Source organism: Gracilinanus agilis, chromosome 1 (assembly GCF_016433145.1).
Source record: "Gracilinanus agilis isolate LMUSP501 chromosome 1, AgileGrace, whole genome shotgun sequence".
NCBI lineage: Eukaryota > Metazoa > Chordata > Mammalia > Didelphimorphia > Didelphidae > Gracilinanus > Gracilinanus agilis.
In genome coordinates this window covers 535115955-535131337 of record NC_058130.1, presented here as the reverse complement: position 1 = coordinate 535131337, position 15383 = coordinate 535115955, and the positions used below count along the sequence as shown (strand labels likewise).

At 33.6% G+C, this 15383-nt stretch overlaps 1 protein-coding gene across 1 annotated transcript in view; it reads right to left on the bottom strand.

The window, feature by feature from the left end:
- Positions 1-15383, bottom strand: part of CDH2 (cadherin 2) — a 268670-nt gene that overhangs the window by 72630 nt on the left and 180657 nt on the right. Inside the window, exons 3-4 of the mRNA XM_044666453.1 lie at positions 3953-4179; positions 2158-2304 (exon numbers count right to left, since the gene is read on the bottom strand). Of these exons, the coding sequence (XP_044522388.1) occupies positions 2158-2304; positions 3953-4179 (374 nt within the window). The remainder of the gene's footprint in view (positions 1-2157; positions 2305-3952; positions 4180-15383) is intronic.

Here is a 15383-nt window from a genome sequence, read left to right as displayed (position 1 = left end):
CTCTTCCTCCCTCCCTTCCTTCCTTCCTTCCTTCCTTCCTTCCTTCCTTCCTTCCTTCCTTCCTTCCTTCCTTCCTCCCTTCCTTCCTTCCTTTTTCTTTCTTTATTGCTCATTCTTATCTTTCGTCTTCTTTCACACTACATCTTCACAGAAAAGTCAACCACAGAAAACAAAACACAGCATTGAAACTATTCATGTTTGTTCTCCTTCTCTGCACCCCGTTGTTAGGATTCGAAAGAAGATGCCAATTTTCACAAGGAAGACTAGGTCAGCATTAACTTCTAGAAGAATTCTACCTAGAAGCAGTCTAATAATAGTATATCTTTGGAAGTTTTACAGTTTTTCAAAAGTTTCACTTCTCTTCCTAGATGTAATGTTTTAACTAAAAATTTTGTTACATTTCTTCATCATAAGATTTTAAATGATTTGGAAAATTATTTGTCCATAATATTTCAAGTATTTTCATTTGTTAGCTCACTGATGTGCCGATTAAAGCCAGAAGCAAATCTTCTATACACATCTATGTTGCTGGCCTTTACCAAATATTAACGTGTACTTATTAAGTCAGTCAATAAACATTTATTAAGTACCTACTATGTGTCAGTCATTGTACTATAAGCCCTGGAGATGTTTAAAAAAAAAAAGGTAAGACAATCCCAGTCCACAAGGAGTTCACGATTTAATGGAGTACAAAATATTTCCAAGATACAAGTATGAAGAATGAAAAAAAAATCTCTCAAGCATCTTACTTTTCTAAAGGGAAAAACAGATGTATGTGGGAGTACACATGTGTGTAGAACATAGATAGAATATAAATAATTGCTAATACATACAAGACACTTAAAGAGTGGTAAATTTTTATCTATTGTCTAGACAATAAAGTGGTAGAGAAAATACCAATAAATAATATTTTAATATTATTTTTGCAGTATTTTATATTTGTGATATTTTGTAATAAATAACAATGGTAGAGAAAATACAAAAAAAATAAACTTGTGCTTAACATTTATCAGCACTCTCTGAGATATAAATACAAAATATAAAATAATTTAAAATAATTCAGGCTTTTAACAATTTTGGAAATCTGGAAAAACCTCCTGAAGGGGAATTATTTGAACTGAATCTCAAATGAATAGAATTAGATAGAAATGAAAAACAGAACATTGCAGATATGGCATATAGCTTGTGTAAATGTTCAAAAGCAAGAGATAGAAAGAATGTCATATATTGAGATCAACATTATAGAATGAGTGAGGAAAAGCAATGTGAAATAAATCTGGTAAGTCAGCATGGAGCCAGACTGAGAAGGGTTTTAAATACCCCAAAAAGGGTGTTTGTACTTGAATGAACAACAATACTATGTACTTATGAACCATGGACTTTCTTTGAATAACTGGGTCAGGACTTTTTCAGCAAAGATGAAAATCTTTTCCATTTTTTTTACAGTCACTGTAATTCATGCAGAATAAGGAAAAAGTAGAATTCAAGTGGTATACAAAGCTTCCTTTGACACATACTCATCCATACCACCCTATGCCTTTATATCAACTGCCTTTTCCTAAGTAGAAAGGGCATGGATCCTACTGTGGGTCATTTTGACTTTGGTAGAGATAAGAAAGGCAGGGTAGATAAAATGTACATATACACAAAATATTTTGGAGAGAGAGAGTACAAATAACTAGAGGGATCAGGAAAAGCTTCCTGTAGGAAGCAGAACCAGAGCTAAAATTTGTAGGAAGCTACAGTTTTTTAAAGCCAAATTAAGAATACAGTGCAGCCTGTGCAAGTATACAGAGGTAAAACATGGAAAGTCAAGTCCAAGAGAAGACCTACTAGAGCTCAATGTGGCTGGAACACAGAGTGCCATCTATGAGGCAATAAGGTCAGATCTATCTGGAAAGTTAAGCAAAGTAGATTCTAATAAGCTCTAGATACTAAGAAAACATATATATTTTATCAATAAAGAGAATGGGAAATGCTTCAATTTCTATTTTGGAGGGGAAATGACTCATTAGCCAAAAGGCAAATATTTTAAAAATGGAGCAAAGAAGGAAATTACCATGATCTCATCCAAAACCAAGAACCAAAATAAAACAGAAGCCTATTTGTTCTTAGCAACAAAACTGTGACCCAAGTTCTAAACTTTTGCTAACTTACCCTAACTAGCTCCTGAGGGAAAGGTCCTCTTGAGTTTTCTGGCAAGTTGATCGGAGGAATGACCCAGTCTCTCTTTTGTCTTTGAAGGTGGCCATTGTGATTTGATAACTGCCTTGGAAATACAATTTCTTCAATTTCTTGAGGTTCCTTTGCATTAAAGAGGATTGAAGTTAAGTAACATCATATAGTGTAAATAATATCTGCACATATATATCAGTATTACATAACTGTGACTATAACAAAAATAATGGCTAGATGAAAAGAGGTGTACAATTTTACTGAGTTAAAAAAAAAGGACAATCCTTTTATCTCTAAACCCCACAAAAATAGCAAAGTTAAAAAATGACAGCAACAACAATCAAACATGAATTAGGACTGTGCTTTGTTTCAAAAGTTGCATCATAAGTAACTTATGATGTGTCGCAAATGTGTATACTAGTTTCTGTTTCCATAAACCAACTAGATAGTACTTAATATTGAGCAATATGTAATTGTACCCCTTTATATATTTCTCATTAGTTGGAACCACAGTTCAGGTAATGTGCTACTGTACATTAAATTTAAGTCTTGGTGTGCTAAAATATAATTTGAGTTCCAAGAGAAGTTTAATACATACTGGTAAGAAATGTCTCAAATATTTATGAGCCTATTAAATCCCACAGAATTAATGCTGTAATTATTCTAAACCTATGTCAGCCATGATGGATGCTATAGATGACCCACTTTTCACACTGGGCATTAATCTCTGCTGGATGCCAACATTTTCTTTCTGTTTCCTTCTGTGTATCTGCAGTCATTTTAGCCATTATCACTTGCTGCTTCTGTGAAAGCATGTACATTAGTTGGCTAGCACAAACCTACTCAACACAAAAATGTATCGTTTCAAGAGAGGAGTCCGTAGACTCTTTTTCTTCCAATAAAACAATGTCACTTAACAAATATTTAATATAATTAGAGTCAACGGAAGAAATCTCATCATTATCATCTGTGATCCCAAAGGCTATTTCCTACCTACTGGTATAAGTATAATGCCCACATAAATGCATAATATATGAATTATCTCTCAACATACAAGTAGTTTTATAGCCCTCCTTAGAAATCTTGGAAACCAGAATGTTTGGGGCTGAGGGAGTCTCCCTTTCTCATTTTTTCTAAATAAAACTAAAAGAAACAGAGTGTTCAGTAAAACATTATTATAACAGTTTAGTTTATTTATTTAACTGTACTCTGATGGGCTACAATTAAGTTATTTTATCTTGGTTCATAACAGCTTCCACCAGAGGGAGTATATCTTTTCTAAAAGTCTGGTTGGTATTATAAATAATTCACACTCTCCAATTTGATTATTAAGGAACAAGACAAAACCAATACTCCTTGCCAGGAAGGCTTTCCTGCTTCTGCTGTAAATCTGCAATTCCCATCTAATAAACTTGATGGATGATACCTTGCAAAGAATTGTTTATTTTGTGGTTATATTTAACTGCTTGAATAAATACTGTAATGCTTTCAAGAAATTTAAAAATAAAGAAACAACTACTTGTAATTTAAACATAGCTATAAATCTCAAAAATGCAAACAAATATTTCGAATACAACTTTTATATGCTTAAAATTAGTCTAAATGTCTTGGAAGACTAAATTAAAGTGGTATGAAATTTTGTTGAAGTGACTAGTATGAAATTTATTTAAGTACTTGCACTCCATTACTAGAATATAAGTGGAAAAAGTCCAAATTATAATTTTTAAATCAGATTTTTTTAAATACAGAATCCTTCAAGATTTGCAAAGAGCACTACCTTCATCAAGTTGTCCGTGATTGTCGGGTTAAGGCTAAGTTTCACTGCCATTTGCCACTTTTCCTGAGTTTCTTTGTCCTGGGCATATATCAGGAATTTAGCATGCTCCATAGCAAGTGGAAAACTCCTTGCTGCATAAACCACTCCATCTTCATCCACCTTAAAATCTCCTGGTTCACTGCTTTCATACTGTACTTTCCTTTTTCCATTGCAGTTGCTAAAGTTCACTGTAATGCAAACAAACAAACAAACAAAAAAAGAAAAACAATGATTGCTATAAGGCAGGATGGCTAAAACATACACACATAGCCATTAAGGCTTTTGGAGAAAAAAATGCAACCCAATTCCTTTATGTCCTAAATCCTTTTCATCTATTTTCAAGAGGCAAAAGGGGCAGTGGAGAGAGACTAAACCTGGAGTGTGTAAGACTCGAGTTCAAATTCAGCCTCAGGTGCTTATTAGCTGTGTGATCAAGGGTCAATCACTTCTGTTTCTCACAGTTCCCTTAACTATAAAATGGGGGTTAATATTTTCCTGGGTTGTTGAGAGGATCAAATAAAATAATGTCTCTAAGAACAAACATGTGGCACAGTGCCTAGCACATAGTAGGTGCTATAGATAGATAGATATAGATAGATAGATAGATAGATATAACTGTTCATCCAACTCCCTTCTCTCATAAACTAGTATTTCTACCTTCTATTTGTGCAATTCAAAAAAGAGTTTTTACGTTTACCACAGGCACAGCTGAGAATAATACCTAAATGATAAGATTCAACCCCAAAGCATACATGCCTCTATAAATTTTCATTAACAGCTAGTTGAGACTTTTATTACTTCATTCCTAAGTAGTTTGAGCTGTCTCCTAACTGGTTTTCTTCTAGACTTTTTCAACTTTGTAATGTTTGGTATAAATAATGACAAATTAATTTTCCTTTAACACCGCTTTCATCCTGTCACACTTCTGACAGATCTATAATGAATCCCAACTGCTTGTCCAATCAAACCTAAATTCCTCAGACTGGCTTTCAGGGCTGTTCATATTATGGCCTAACCCTTCCCTGTTGGTCCTTATTTTTGTTTCCAAAGAAAAACCGGTCATTTGCAGTCAGGCTGGCCCCCTCTTTGTCCTTTATACAATGCTCACTCCCTTATTTTTCGTTGCCCCGCTGCTTAGAATGGCCAGACCAAAACACAAATACATTTAAGCTAATGATTTCAAGCCTCAACTGATTTCCACGATGCAGCTGGTTAAACTTTAAGAAGCAAGGTATCAGGGAACTAATTTAATATCTCCATGTTATCATCAAAGGCTACAGAGAGGCGGATGACGAATGACTTCCTTTCCCTCCCTCAGAAAAGTTCTCTTCATCTGGAGGCTACTAAAAATGTGTTCAATTTTCTAGGGTCTAAATGAACTCACAATAGGAGTTATTGATATAAATAGAGCAAATTACATTTTAATCTTAAAGACACCAGAAGTCAACAAATTTAAAACTTCATAAATGTGGCTACAGGATACAGAAGCTGTCTAAGTTATATACCTTTTCACACGAGCCATTTACCTCCCCAATCTGGACACTGACTGCCAAAATTCTAAGAATGTCACTTTTCACTATTAGATAAAAGACATAACTCTATATTATATAGTGCACAAAATAATGCAACCCTTTAAATTCATTATTTGCATATTTAACTCATTGTTCCCCTCAAGCAAAAATCTATAAAGAAGGTTTACTAATCATTAACCACATCTTAATCGAATGTACTACAAAATTCAAAAGTTTAATTTAGTAAATTGAAAATATATTGAGGAATGGGATGGGGCATGAAGGGCTGACAGAATAGAAGAGATGACAGTGCTAATCAGCAAAAGACAGCTCTATGGAATTTGCACTGTCTGGTTTAGATACAAATGTCACAGTGATGCAGGGTGGGAGGGAGGCAACTCTTTGAAACAAACTCATTTGCAAAAAAGGAGAGAAAATGGCCCTTTTTTTCCCTACACCAGGGTCGATGCTGGGTGAGCTCCTCCCACAAGCTGTCTGAATGCTAAATATTTCACCTCTGTGAGTCAGACATTGGGAAAACACTTGGGGAAAACTGTGTCATGCCAAGTCATTTGAAAGTAAATTAGGTTTTCCATGGCCACTAACTCCAACCTATAATCAATGGAGAATGATTTAAGTATTCTTTAATTTTATTATGTGGGTGTTTCACTTGAGCTAGTCCTAAGTCAGTTTAACTTTAAAGATAAATTAATACTAAAATTATCAGTCTAGATTTTTATATAATTTCTAATAATTCTCTTCTATTGATCACATAAATAGTAGAGTGAAGCACTGACTCAGAAATGAATTTAGCAAGCTTGTAAATTCTAACAAATCTTTTCTATTCTTTAGACAGCAGAGGAGAGAGCATCAGGGCTAGAATTAGACTGATCTGATTTCGAATCTTGTCTCAGACATTAACTAGCTATGTGACCCAGGGAAGTCACTTAATTTTTTTTGCCTCAGTTTCCTTATCTACCAGAAGGTGATAATAAGACTACCCATGTTCCAAGGTTCCTGTGAGGATTACATGAGATAATAATTGTAAAAAGCACTTAGCAGAGTGCCTGGCACATAACAGCTACTATATGAATGTTGGTTGCTATTATTTTTCATTTCATTACACTCTCATATGAACAATAAATCCACTACTCTTAAACTCACTGTCCAAAAAAGAATATAGAATTTATGGGTTTTCTTAATTAGCTCTCTATGTCTTTCATATATCTGTGCTACAGTGCCATGTACCAGAAAATCTCATAGTCAAGCTTTGACCACATCTTTTTCTCTTCAATCATTGGCAAATGAATCCACCCATACAAGAATTTAAAATTTCTTAAACAGTTGTATTAGACACTGTTGAATAAAATAATATTTACAAATTTTAAAGGACAAAGGCTACACATACCCTCATCAATGATAAGGATTTCTAAGGAAGTTTTCACAAATTTTGCCACCTTTCAATTTGTTACAGTTACTAAGCTTGGAAACTCAATACAAGAAGATACTTTTTCCAAATATGAAGGGTCAATGGAAAAAAATATCACTCAAGAAGATTTATTGTGTGCCTATTATGCCCTAGGTACTGTTTTGGGTGTTGGGGATATACAGACTTTCTCTCCTCTCAAGGAATTCATATTCTCTTGAGAGGGACAAAATATATACAATTAAGAATAAAAAAGAATAAATACAAAAATAACTACAATATCTGAGGGGAGAGGGGTATAGAACTGAGGACAGGATCAGGAAAGGCTTTATATAGAAAGAAGTCTGAGTTGCATCTTGAAAGAAGGTAGGGCAAAAATAAAAACGGGGAAATGTTATATAATCCTTCAGTAAAACAGTTTTCAGTGCTTAAAATACTAGAATAATAAAATCTGAATTAAAATCTGTTAAATTACTTACATAGAGGAAACTTTAATTAAATAATCTATTCAAACTACATTCTGTATTAGTCTCGATTCCCCAAATAGCTAGCTTATGCAACTGCGTTAAACTTTGCTAAGATGGCTAACAAAATTATACATTAGTTGTGATTTATAAAATTATCTAAAATTAATTTTAACCATGAAGCCATTTAACCAAATTAACAAGGGTCTGTAGATTCTTTATATGGTGAGAGAGAGGTTAGGGGAAGTTGGTATGGACTAGTGCTTTTATGGGTGATGGTGAAGATATAATTAAATCATCTGTAATTCTGTCTCAGATAGTCCCTTGGCCAATGAGGGGTTAAGTAGCTGCCCAAGAATTGGATATTTAGAATGAATAAAATAGGGAAGCTACGTAGATAGAGTGCTGGACCTAGAATCAAGAAGATTCAACTTTATGGGTTCAAATCTGGCCTCACTTACTAGCTCTGTGACCCTGGACCAAGTCCCTTGTTTCAGTTCCTCATCTGTAAAAATGAGGTGAAAAAGGAAAATGGCAAACCACTCCAGTATCTTTGCCAAGAAAACTTGCCAAAAAAAAAAGTTGGGTTATGAACAGGCAGCCATGATTGAACTTAAAAAGTAAGATGCAAAAATTGAACCCAAGTCTTCCTGATTTAAAAATATCTCTTTATTCATTATGTAATGCTACCTATTTGAAATATATTAGCAACTAAAGACACCATTTGATAAAATACATAAATGGTTTCTTTAGAACTGTACATATGCAAAGTATGATCTATAATTTTTGTTTGTGGTTTCTTTTTTTTCCAGAAGCATATTCAGAAACGTTTTCCAGAACTTTTAAAAACATCTCTGAACATGTTAATAAATGACCAACACCTACACAGGTTATTTTAAATAGCACAATTGCTTTTCATTACAATGATTAAAATAATTACTACATTTTTTAAAATGCATGCTAGTAAAATCTGACATTTTCAATAATGTCTTAAGAAATTATTTTCCTTTTCCTTTTTGCTGGGAATATTTGTCTCACTAAATTGAGGGTTCTACAATATTTCCCCAATGAAACCTAACAGAAAATTACAGCTTAGTTAAATATGTTTAGGTAAAGAATGTAAAGCAAAATGAAAAAGTAGAATAAGCATCAGAAATTGGCATCAGAGGACCTTGGGTTCAAATTTTCTTATTCTGTTACTTACTACTTTTCTGACCTTTGGAGAATTACTTAACCTGTGGACATCAGCTTTCTCATCTGGAAAATGAACAAGGTTGGTTTCTATGATCACTCCCATGTTACAAAGGTCTAGCCTAAATCATCCAATCCCAGACAAAAATTAAATAAGCAAATGTTTCACCTAAGTGTCCTCTTAACAATTTCTTTACAGTAAGAAGAATATTTCAATTTTCTATCTCATTACTACTTTGAAGGTTCCTGCATTTAATCTTGTTCCAAACTGCCCATTCTTCATGTTAATTAACTATTTAAGAAGAGTTTTAACTCCATAAAGAATGGGTCAAAATAATATTTTTTTCAGTTTTCTCACATCAAAGGAGTAAAAAGCAAGGGAACAGAATTTCAGTGAGAAGAGGCCAGAAAGGTCAAGATTAGTTTTGGCCTCCAAAAGTGTACTAGACCACAGGTACTAGAAAATTCATTTTGAGGAATACTACCCCCACAGTACTATAATTTCTAAAACAAGTTCTAATTTAAAGTGAAAAAAACACTAAGCCTCAACTGTATTACCCAATATCCTCTTTAATATTTCTCCATTTCAACAAATAGCAACAACAACAAAATCATTTATGTGCAGAGCACTGGGGCTAAACTAGGGGGTGGGATTGTGCAAAGTTCAGACAAGACATGGTATCTGCTCTCAAGGAGTTTGCAAAATTAGTAGGAACAGAAATTAATAAAATGTTAGATAATTCAAGATTTTTATATAGGAGGATAAAGTGCTTTGTGTAGGTAAAAGTTGGGAGAAGACATGATTTTTTTTAAAGAATGATTAGGTTTTTTTGACAGAAAGAATTCCTGACACAGGAAACAAAGTAACTAATACTTATATGGAGTTTTCAAGCTCTGAAATTCTTTCCTTATATATATATATATNTCTCTATGTCTTTCATATATCTGTGCTACAGTGCCATGTACCAGAAAATCTCATAGTCAAGCTTTGACCACATCTTTTTCTCTTCAATCATTGGCAAATGAATCCACCCATACAAGAATTTAAAATTTCTTAAACAGTTGTATTAGACACTGTTGAATAAAATAATATTTACAAATTTTAAAGGACAAAGGCTACACATACCCTCATCAATGATAAGGATTTCTAAGGAAGTTTTCACAAATTTTGCCACCTTTCAATTTGTTACAGTTACTAAGCTTGGAAACTCAATACAAGAAGATACTTTTTCCAAATATGAAGGGTCAATGGAAAAAAATATCACTCAAGAAGATTTATTGTGTGCCTATTATGCCCTAGGTACTGTTTTGGGTGTTGGGGATATACAGACTTTCTCTCCTGTCAAGGAATTCATATTCTCTTGAGAGGGACAAAATATATACAATTAAGAATAAAAAAGAATAAATACAAAAATAACTACAATATCTGAGGGGAGAGGGGTATAGAACTGAGGACAGGATCAGGAAAGGCTTTATATAGAAAGAAGTCTGAGTTGCATCTTGAAAGAAGGTAGGGCAAAAATAAAAACGGGGAAATGTTATATAATCCTTCAGTAAAACAGTTTTCAGTGCTTAAAATACTAGAATAATAAAATCTGAATTAAAATCTGTTAAATTACTTACATAGAGGAAACTTTAATTAAATAATCTATTCAAACTACATTCTGTATTAGTCTCGATTCCCCAAATAGCTAGCTTATGCAACTGCGTTAAACTTTGCTAAGATGGCTAACAAAATTATACATTAGTTGTGATTTATAAAATTATCTAAAATTAATTTTAACCATGAAGCCATTTAACCAAATTAACAAGGGTCTGTAGATTCTTTATATGGTGAGAGAGAGGTTAGGGGAAGTTGGTATGGACTAGTGCTTTTATGGGTGATGGTGAAGATATAATTAAATCATCTGTAATTCTGTCTCAGATAGTCCCTTGGCCAATGAGGGGTTAAGTAGCTGCCCAAGAATTGGATATTTAGAATGAATAAAATAGGGAAGCTACGTAGATAGAGTGCTGGACCTAGAATCAAGAAGATTCAACTTTATGGGTTCAAATCTGGCCTCACTTACTAGCTCTGTGACCCTGGACCAAGTCCCTTGTTTCAGTTCCTCATCTGTAAAAATGAGGTGAAAAAGGAAAATGGCAAACCACTCCAGTATCTTTGCCAAGAAAACTTGCCAAAAAAAAAAAGTTGGGTTATGAACAGGCAGCCATGATTGAACTTAAAAAGTAAGATGCAAAAATTGAACCCAAGTCTTCCTGATTTAAAAATATCTCTTTATTCATTATGTAATGCTACCTATTTGAAATATATTAGCAACTAAAGACACCATTTGATAAAATACATAAATGGTTTCTTTAGAACTGTACATATGCAAAGTATGATCTATAATTTTTGTTTGTGGTTTCTTTTTTTTCCAGAAGCATATTCAGAAACGTTTTCCAGAACTTTTAAAAACATCTCTGAACATGTTAATAAATGACCAACACCTACACAGGTTATTTTAAATAGCACAATTGCTTTTCATTACAATGATTAAAATAATTACTACATTTTTTAAAATGCATGCTAGTAAAATCTGACATTTTCAATAATGTCTTAAGAAATTATTTTCCTTTTCCTTTTTGCTGGGAATATTTGTCTCACTAAATTGAGGGTTCTACAATATTTCCCCAATGAAACCTAACAGAAAATTACAGCTTAGTTAAATATGTTTAGGTAAAGAATGTAAAGCAAAATGAAAAAGTAGAATAAGCATCAGAAATTGGCATCAGAGGACCTTGGGTTCAAATTTTCTTATTCTGTTACTTACTACTTTTCTGACCTTTGGAGAATTACTTAACCTGTGGACATCAGCTTTCTCATCTGGAAAATGAACAAGGTTGGTTTCTATGATCACTCCCATGTTACAAAGGTCTAGCCTAAATCATCCAATCCCAGACAAAAATTAAATAAGCAAATGTTTCACCTAAGTGTCCTCTTAACAATTTCTTTACAGTAAGAAGAATATTTCAATTTTCTATCTCATTACTACTTTGAAGGTTCCTGCATTTAATCTTGTTCCAAACTGCCCATTCTTCATGTTAATTAACTATTTAAGAAGAGTTTTAACTCCATAAAGAATGGGTCAAAATAATATTTTTTTCAGTTTTCTCACATCAAAGGAGTAAAAAGCAAGGGAACAGAATTTCAGTGAGAAGAGGCCAGAAAGGTCAAGATTAGTTTTGGCCTCCAAAAGTGTACTAGACCACAGGTACTAGAAAATTCATTTTGAGGAATACTACCCCCACAGTACTATAATTTCTAAAACAAGTTCTAATTTAAAGTGAAAAAAACACTAAGCCTCAACTGTATTACCCAATATCCTCTTTAATATTTCTCCATTTCAACAAATAGCAACAACAACAAAATCATTTATGTGCAGAGCACTGGGGCTAAACTAGGGGGTGGGATTGTGCAAAGTTCAGACAAGACATGGTATCTGCTCTCAAGGAGTTTGCAAAATTAGTAGGAACAGAAATTAATAAAATGTTAGATAATTCAAGATTTTTATATAGGAGGATAAAGTGCTTTGTGTAGGTAAAAGTTGGGAGAAGACATGATTTTTTTTAAAGAATGATTAGGTTTTTTTGACAGAAAGAATTCCTGACACAGGAAACAAAGTAACTAATACTTATATGGAGTTTTCAAGCTCTGAAATTCTTTCCTTATATATATATATATTCTAATTGTATCCCCTCAATAACAATATTTTACAAATGAAGAAAACAAAAAGAGGCATTCTAGAACTATTAAGTACCACAGGTAGTAAAAGAACTCAGATTTTCCTGATTTTAAATTTAACTTTCTTAAGAGATACTTAAGAGGAAACTGTATGAAAAATGTCATGACGAAATGCTGCAAAAAAAAAAAATAGCAAGAGATAAGGTTAAAAAATGGAGAGTGGCACCAGATTGTGGAAGCCCTTGAAAGTCAGGCTACTATGTTCATTTTATTAATTAGATAGGCAGTTGGGAGGATTTGGGGCATAGGAGTGGCATAATCCGATTTATAAATAAGGAAGATTACTCTGGCAGCAATAGGAAGGATGGAACCTCAGTTAGAATGATATTGAAATATCCCAAGCAGATGTCTATGAGAATATTTAACATTTCCACGCCATGCTCAAATAGCACTTCCTCCAGGACGGCTCCTTTGGTTCCTTGGGATGATAATTATTTTTCCCCTTGGATAAGTATCAGTATGAGGGAGTACAGAGAGAGAGAGAGAAGGGGCTAGATGCCAAAAATCTTATAGAAGCAGAGAAAAATAGTGACAGTATCTAACTGGGATGTGGGGCAATGCCTCAAAAATGTATGACATTCAATTTAAATATGTAAAAAGTTCACATAAAAATAAGACTGTCATATTTGTAGATTAAAATAGCCAAACAAACAAAAAGAAACCATTTTTGATAGTTTTTTTTAACTTTCTAGAGAAATAAGTATTAAGATCAACTTTCAAAGTTGTGTGTGTGTGTGTGTGTGTGAGAGAGAGAGACAGACAGACAGACAGACAGACAGACAGAGACAGAGAGGTAGAGAGAGAGAGAGAGAGAGAGAGAGAGAGAGAGAGAGAGAGAGAGAGAAAATGGAAACAATTATTTTCTTTCTGGAGAAGAGTGATAGAATATATGAATATCATTTATACAAAAGATACAATGCCAACTGAAATATAAAAGGAAAAAAATTAACTATGTTTTTCTTTCTCAAGGTAAGCTCCCCCCACACACACCCCACAAATCAAAGTAGTAGCAGGGATGACATAAAAGAATGATTATGCCACCAAAATAATATGAAGTTCACATATTCAACAACACAGTAATGTGATGCATCAAATTTCTTATATTAAACTGTTGGGGAAACAGAAGGGTTATTGCCACTTTCCCTGATATGCATTCTAATAACTCAAAATTTTAAAGCTGCTATCCACTTCATTGATATTCTTCCTGCAGGCATCTGTGTGTTATGAAATTCAAAGAAACACCCCCCTCCCCTTTGACAGAACTAAGCTAAAAATATATAAAATTGTCAGTGCCCAGGAAGAACTATTCTCTTTGCACAAAGAGCACCCATTAACAAATTACACTGAAGTATCGCTTTCCATAATTAAATTTCTTTGACAGAGCACAGGTTGTTGCATAGCTGCTTTTCCCCAACTGCATGGCTATTAGTCTTTGAAATTTGATTCAGCTGTGCTTGCTCCATTTTTCAGTCTACTTTGATGTCAATGGAGGGAATCCTGATTTTCAAAGTTCCTCTTAAAGTATTAGCTAAGATTCTTATGAAATGGGGAAAGGATCATTTGGAAGTAGCTCTCTCTTAGCTTCACAGACATCACTGCAAAAAGAAAAACGGAGCCCAGTCCCCAATTCAAGTCCAGCACTCAGGTCCTAACCAGTTCCATTATGACATGAAAGAGTTAATGTCTCCCCAAGTGATCAACTTATTGTATGACATATCAGAAGAGAAGAGTAGGAATGGGGGGGGGGTGAGAAGGCATTTGGAATTTATGGAAAATTTTACTAATTTTGACCAAATTATCTAAAAATTACCCTCGATCTTTCTACAACATTAATCCTGAAATTGTACAGAAGTACAGTTATTATGGAGCTATTTTGATAGACCTTTCGGGTATATATCTCTTTAATCATAAACAACTAAATGAAATAAGCTTAGCACCATTATAAAGGAAATCTCATCAGTTCAAATTAACATACATTCACTTAATGAAACACTTCATTAATTGCTTTGTTGACCAGGAAAATAAGATAACAATACAAACACCATAGCAAGATTCTTAGTATGACCACTCAAAAGAGTTTCGGCGTTGACCAATTTCCTGAGGAAAAAAAGTAGGATTTATTCTAGACAAAAAGTAAAGTGTACTGAACTCTTTTTGAAGACAGTCACAACGCATAAGAACTATATCCTTAAAAGTTAAAGATTCTCAATTTTTGTTTTTAATCCTTGTCTCTGATACATACTTGGTATGTGATTCTGGATGTCACAGTTTCACAATGCTCTAGGTCAGAAGTGTTAAACACATTGAGAATTTCAACGATGCCCAATAGATTAAGAAGATTAAAAGTAAATGGGAAATATTTTTAAATATTTTAAAATAAACAATAAAACACTGATGACATTACATTTTAAAACTAAGTCAACATAGGGATCCATATGGATGGATTAGTGGCCCTTTTTCTAAGTCTGACTATTGCTCTAGATAGTTATCAAATATTGTAAGTTGTAAAAGACCAACCTATAAGGGGTAAAAGAAACGAGCAGGAAGAGAAACATTAGAGAGCATTGTCACAAAAACCTAGAGAAGAGAAAGTATCTAAAAGAGGGTGAGCAATAGGATCAAAGGCTTCAAAGGGGATGGAGAAGAATAAGGATGGAGAAAAGACCTTTAGATTTGAAAAAATGTTACTGGTAACTGGAGAGATTAATTTCATTTGAATGATCAGCGCTGAAGCCAGATTTAAGGGGGTTTAGAAGACAGTAAAGAGAGACAGTATAAACATTTAGCATAAATAGATTTCTCAAGTTTAACCAAGAAGAAGGAATAAGACAATTGGTGGCTAGGATGGTAGGATGAAGGGAAGGCTATTTCAAGCAGAAGGTATAAAGGCTTGTAAGGAACAGGAAAGGAGCCAATAGATGCGGGCATATTGATGATGGTAAGAGAGTTAAGGTTCTGGATGGGGCAGTCCACTTGAGAAGATGGAGGGAGAAAGGATCAAGGATTCATGCAAATA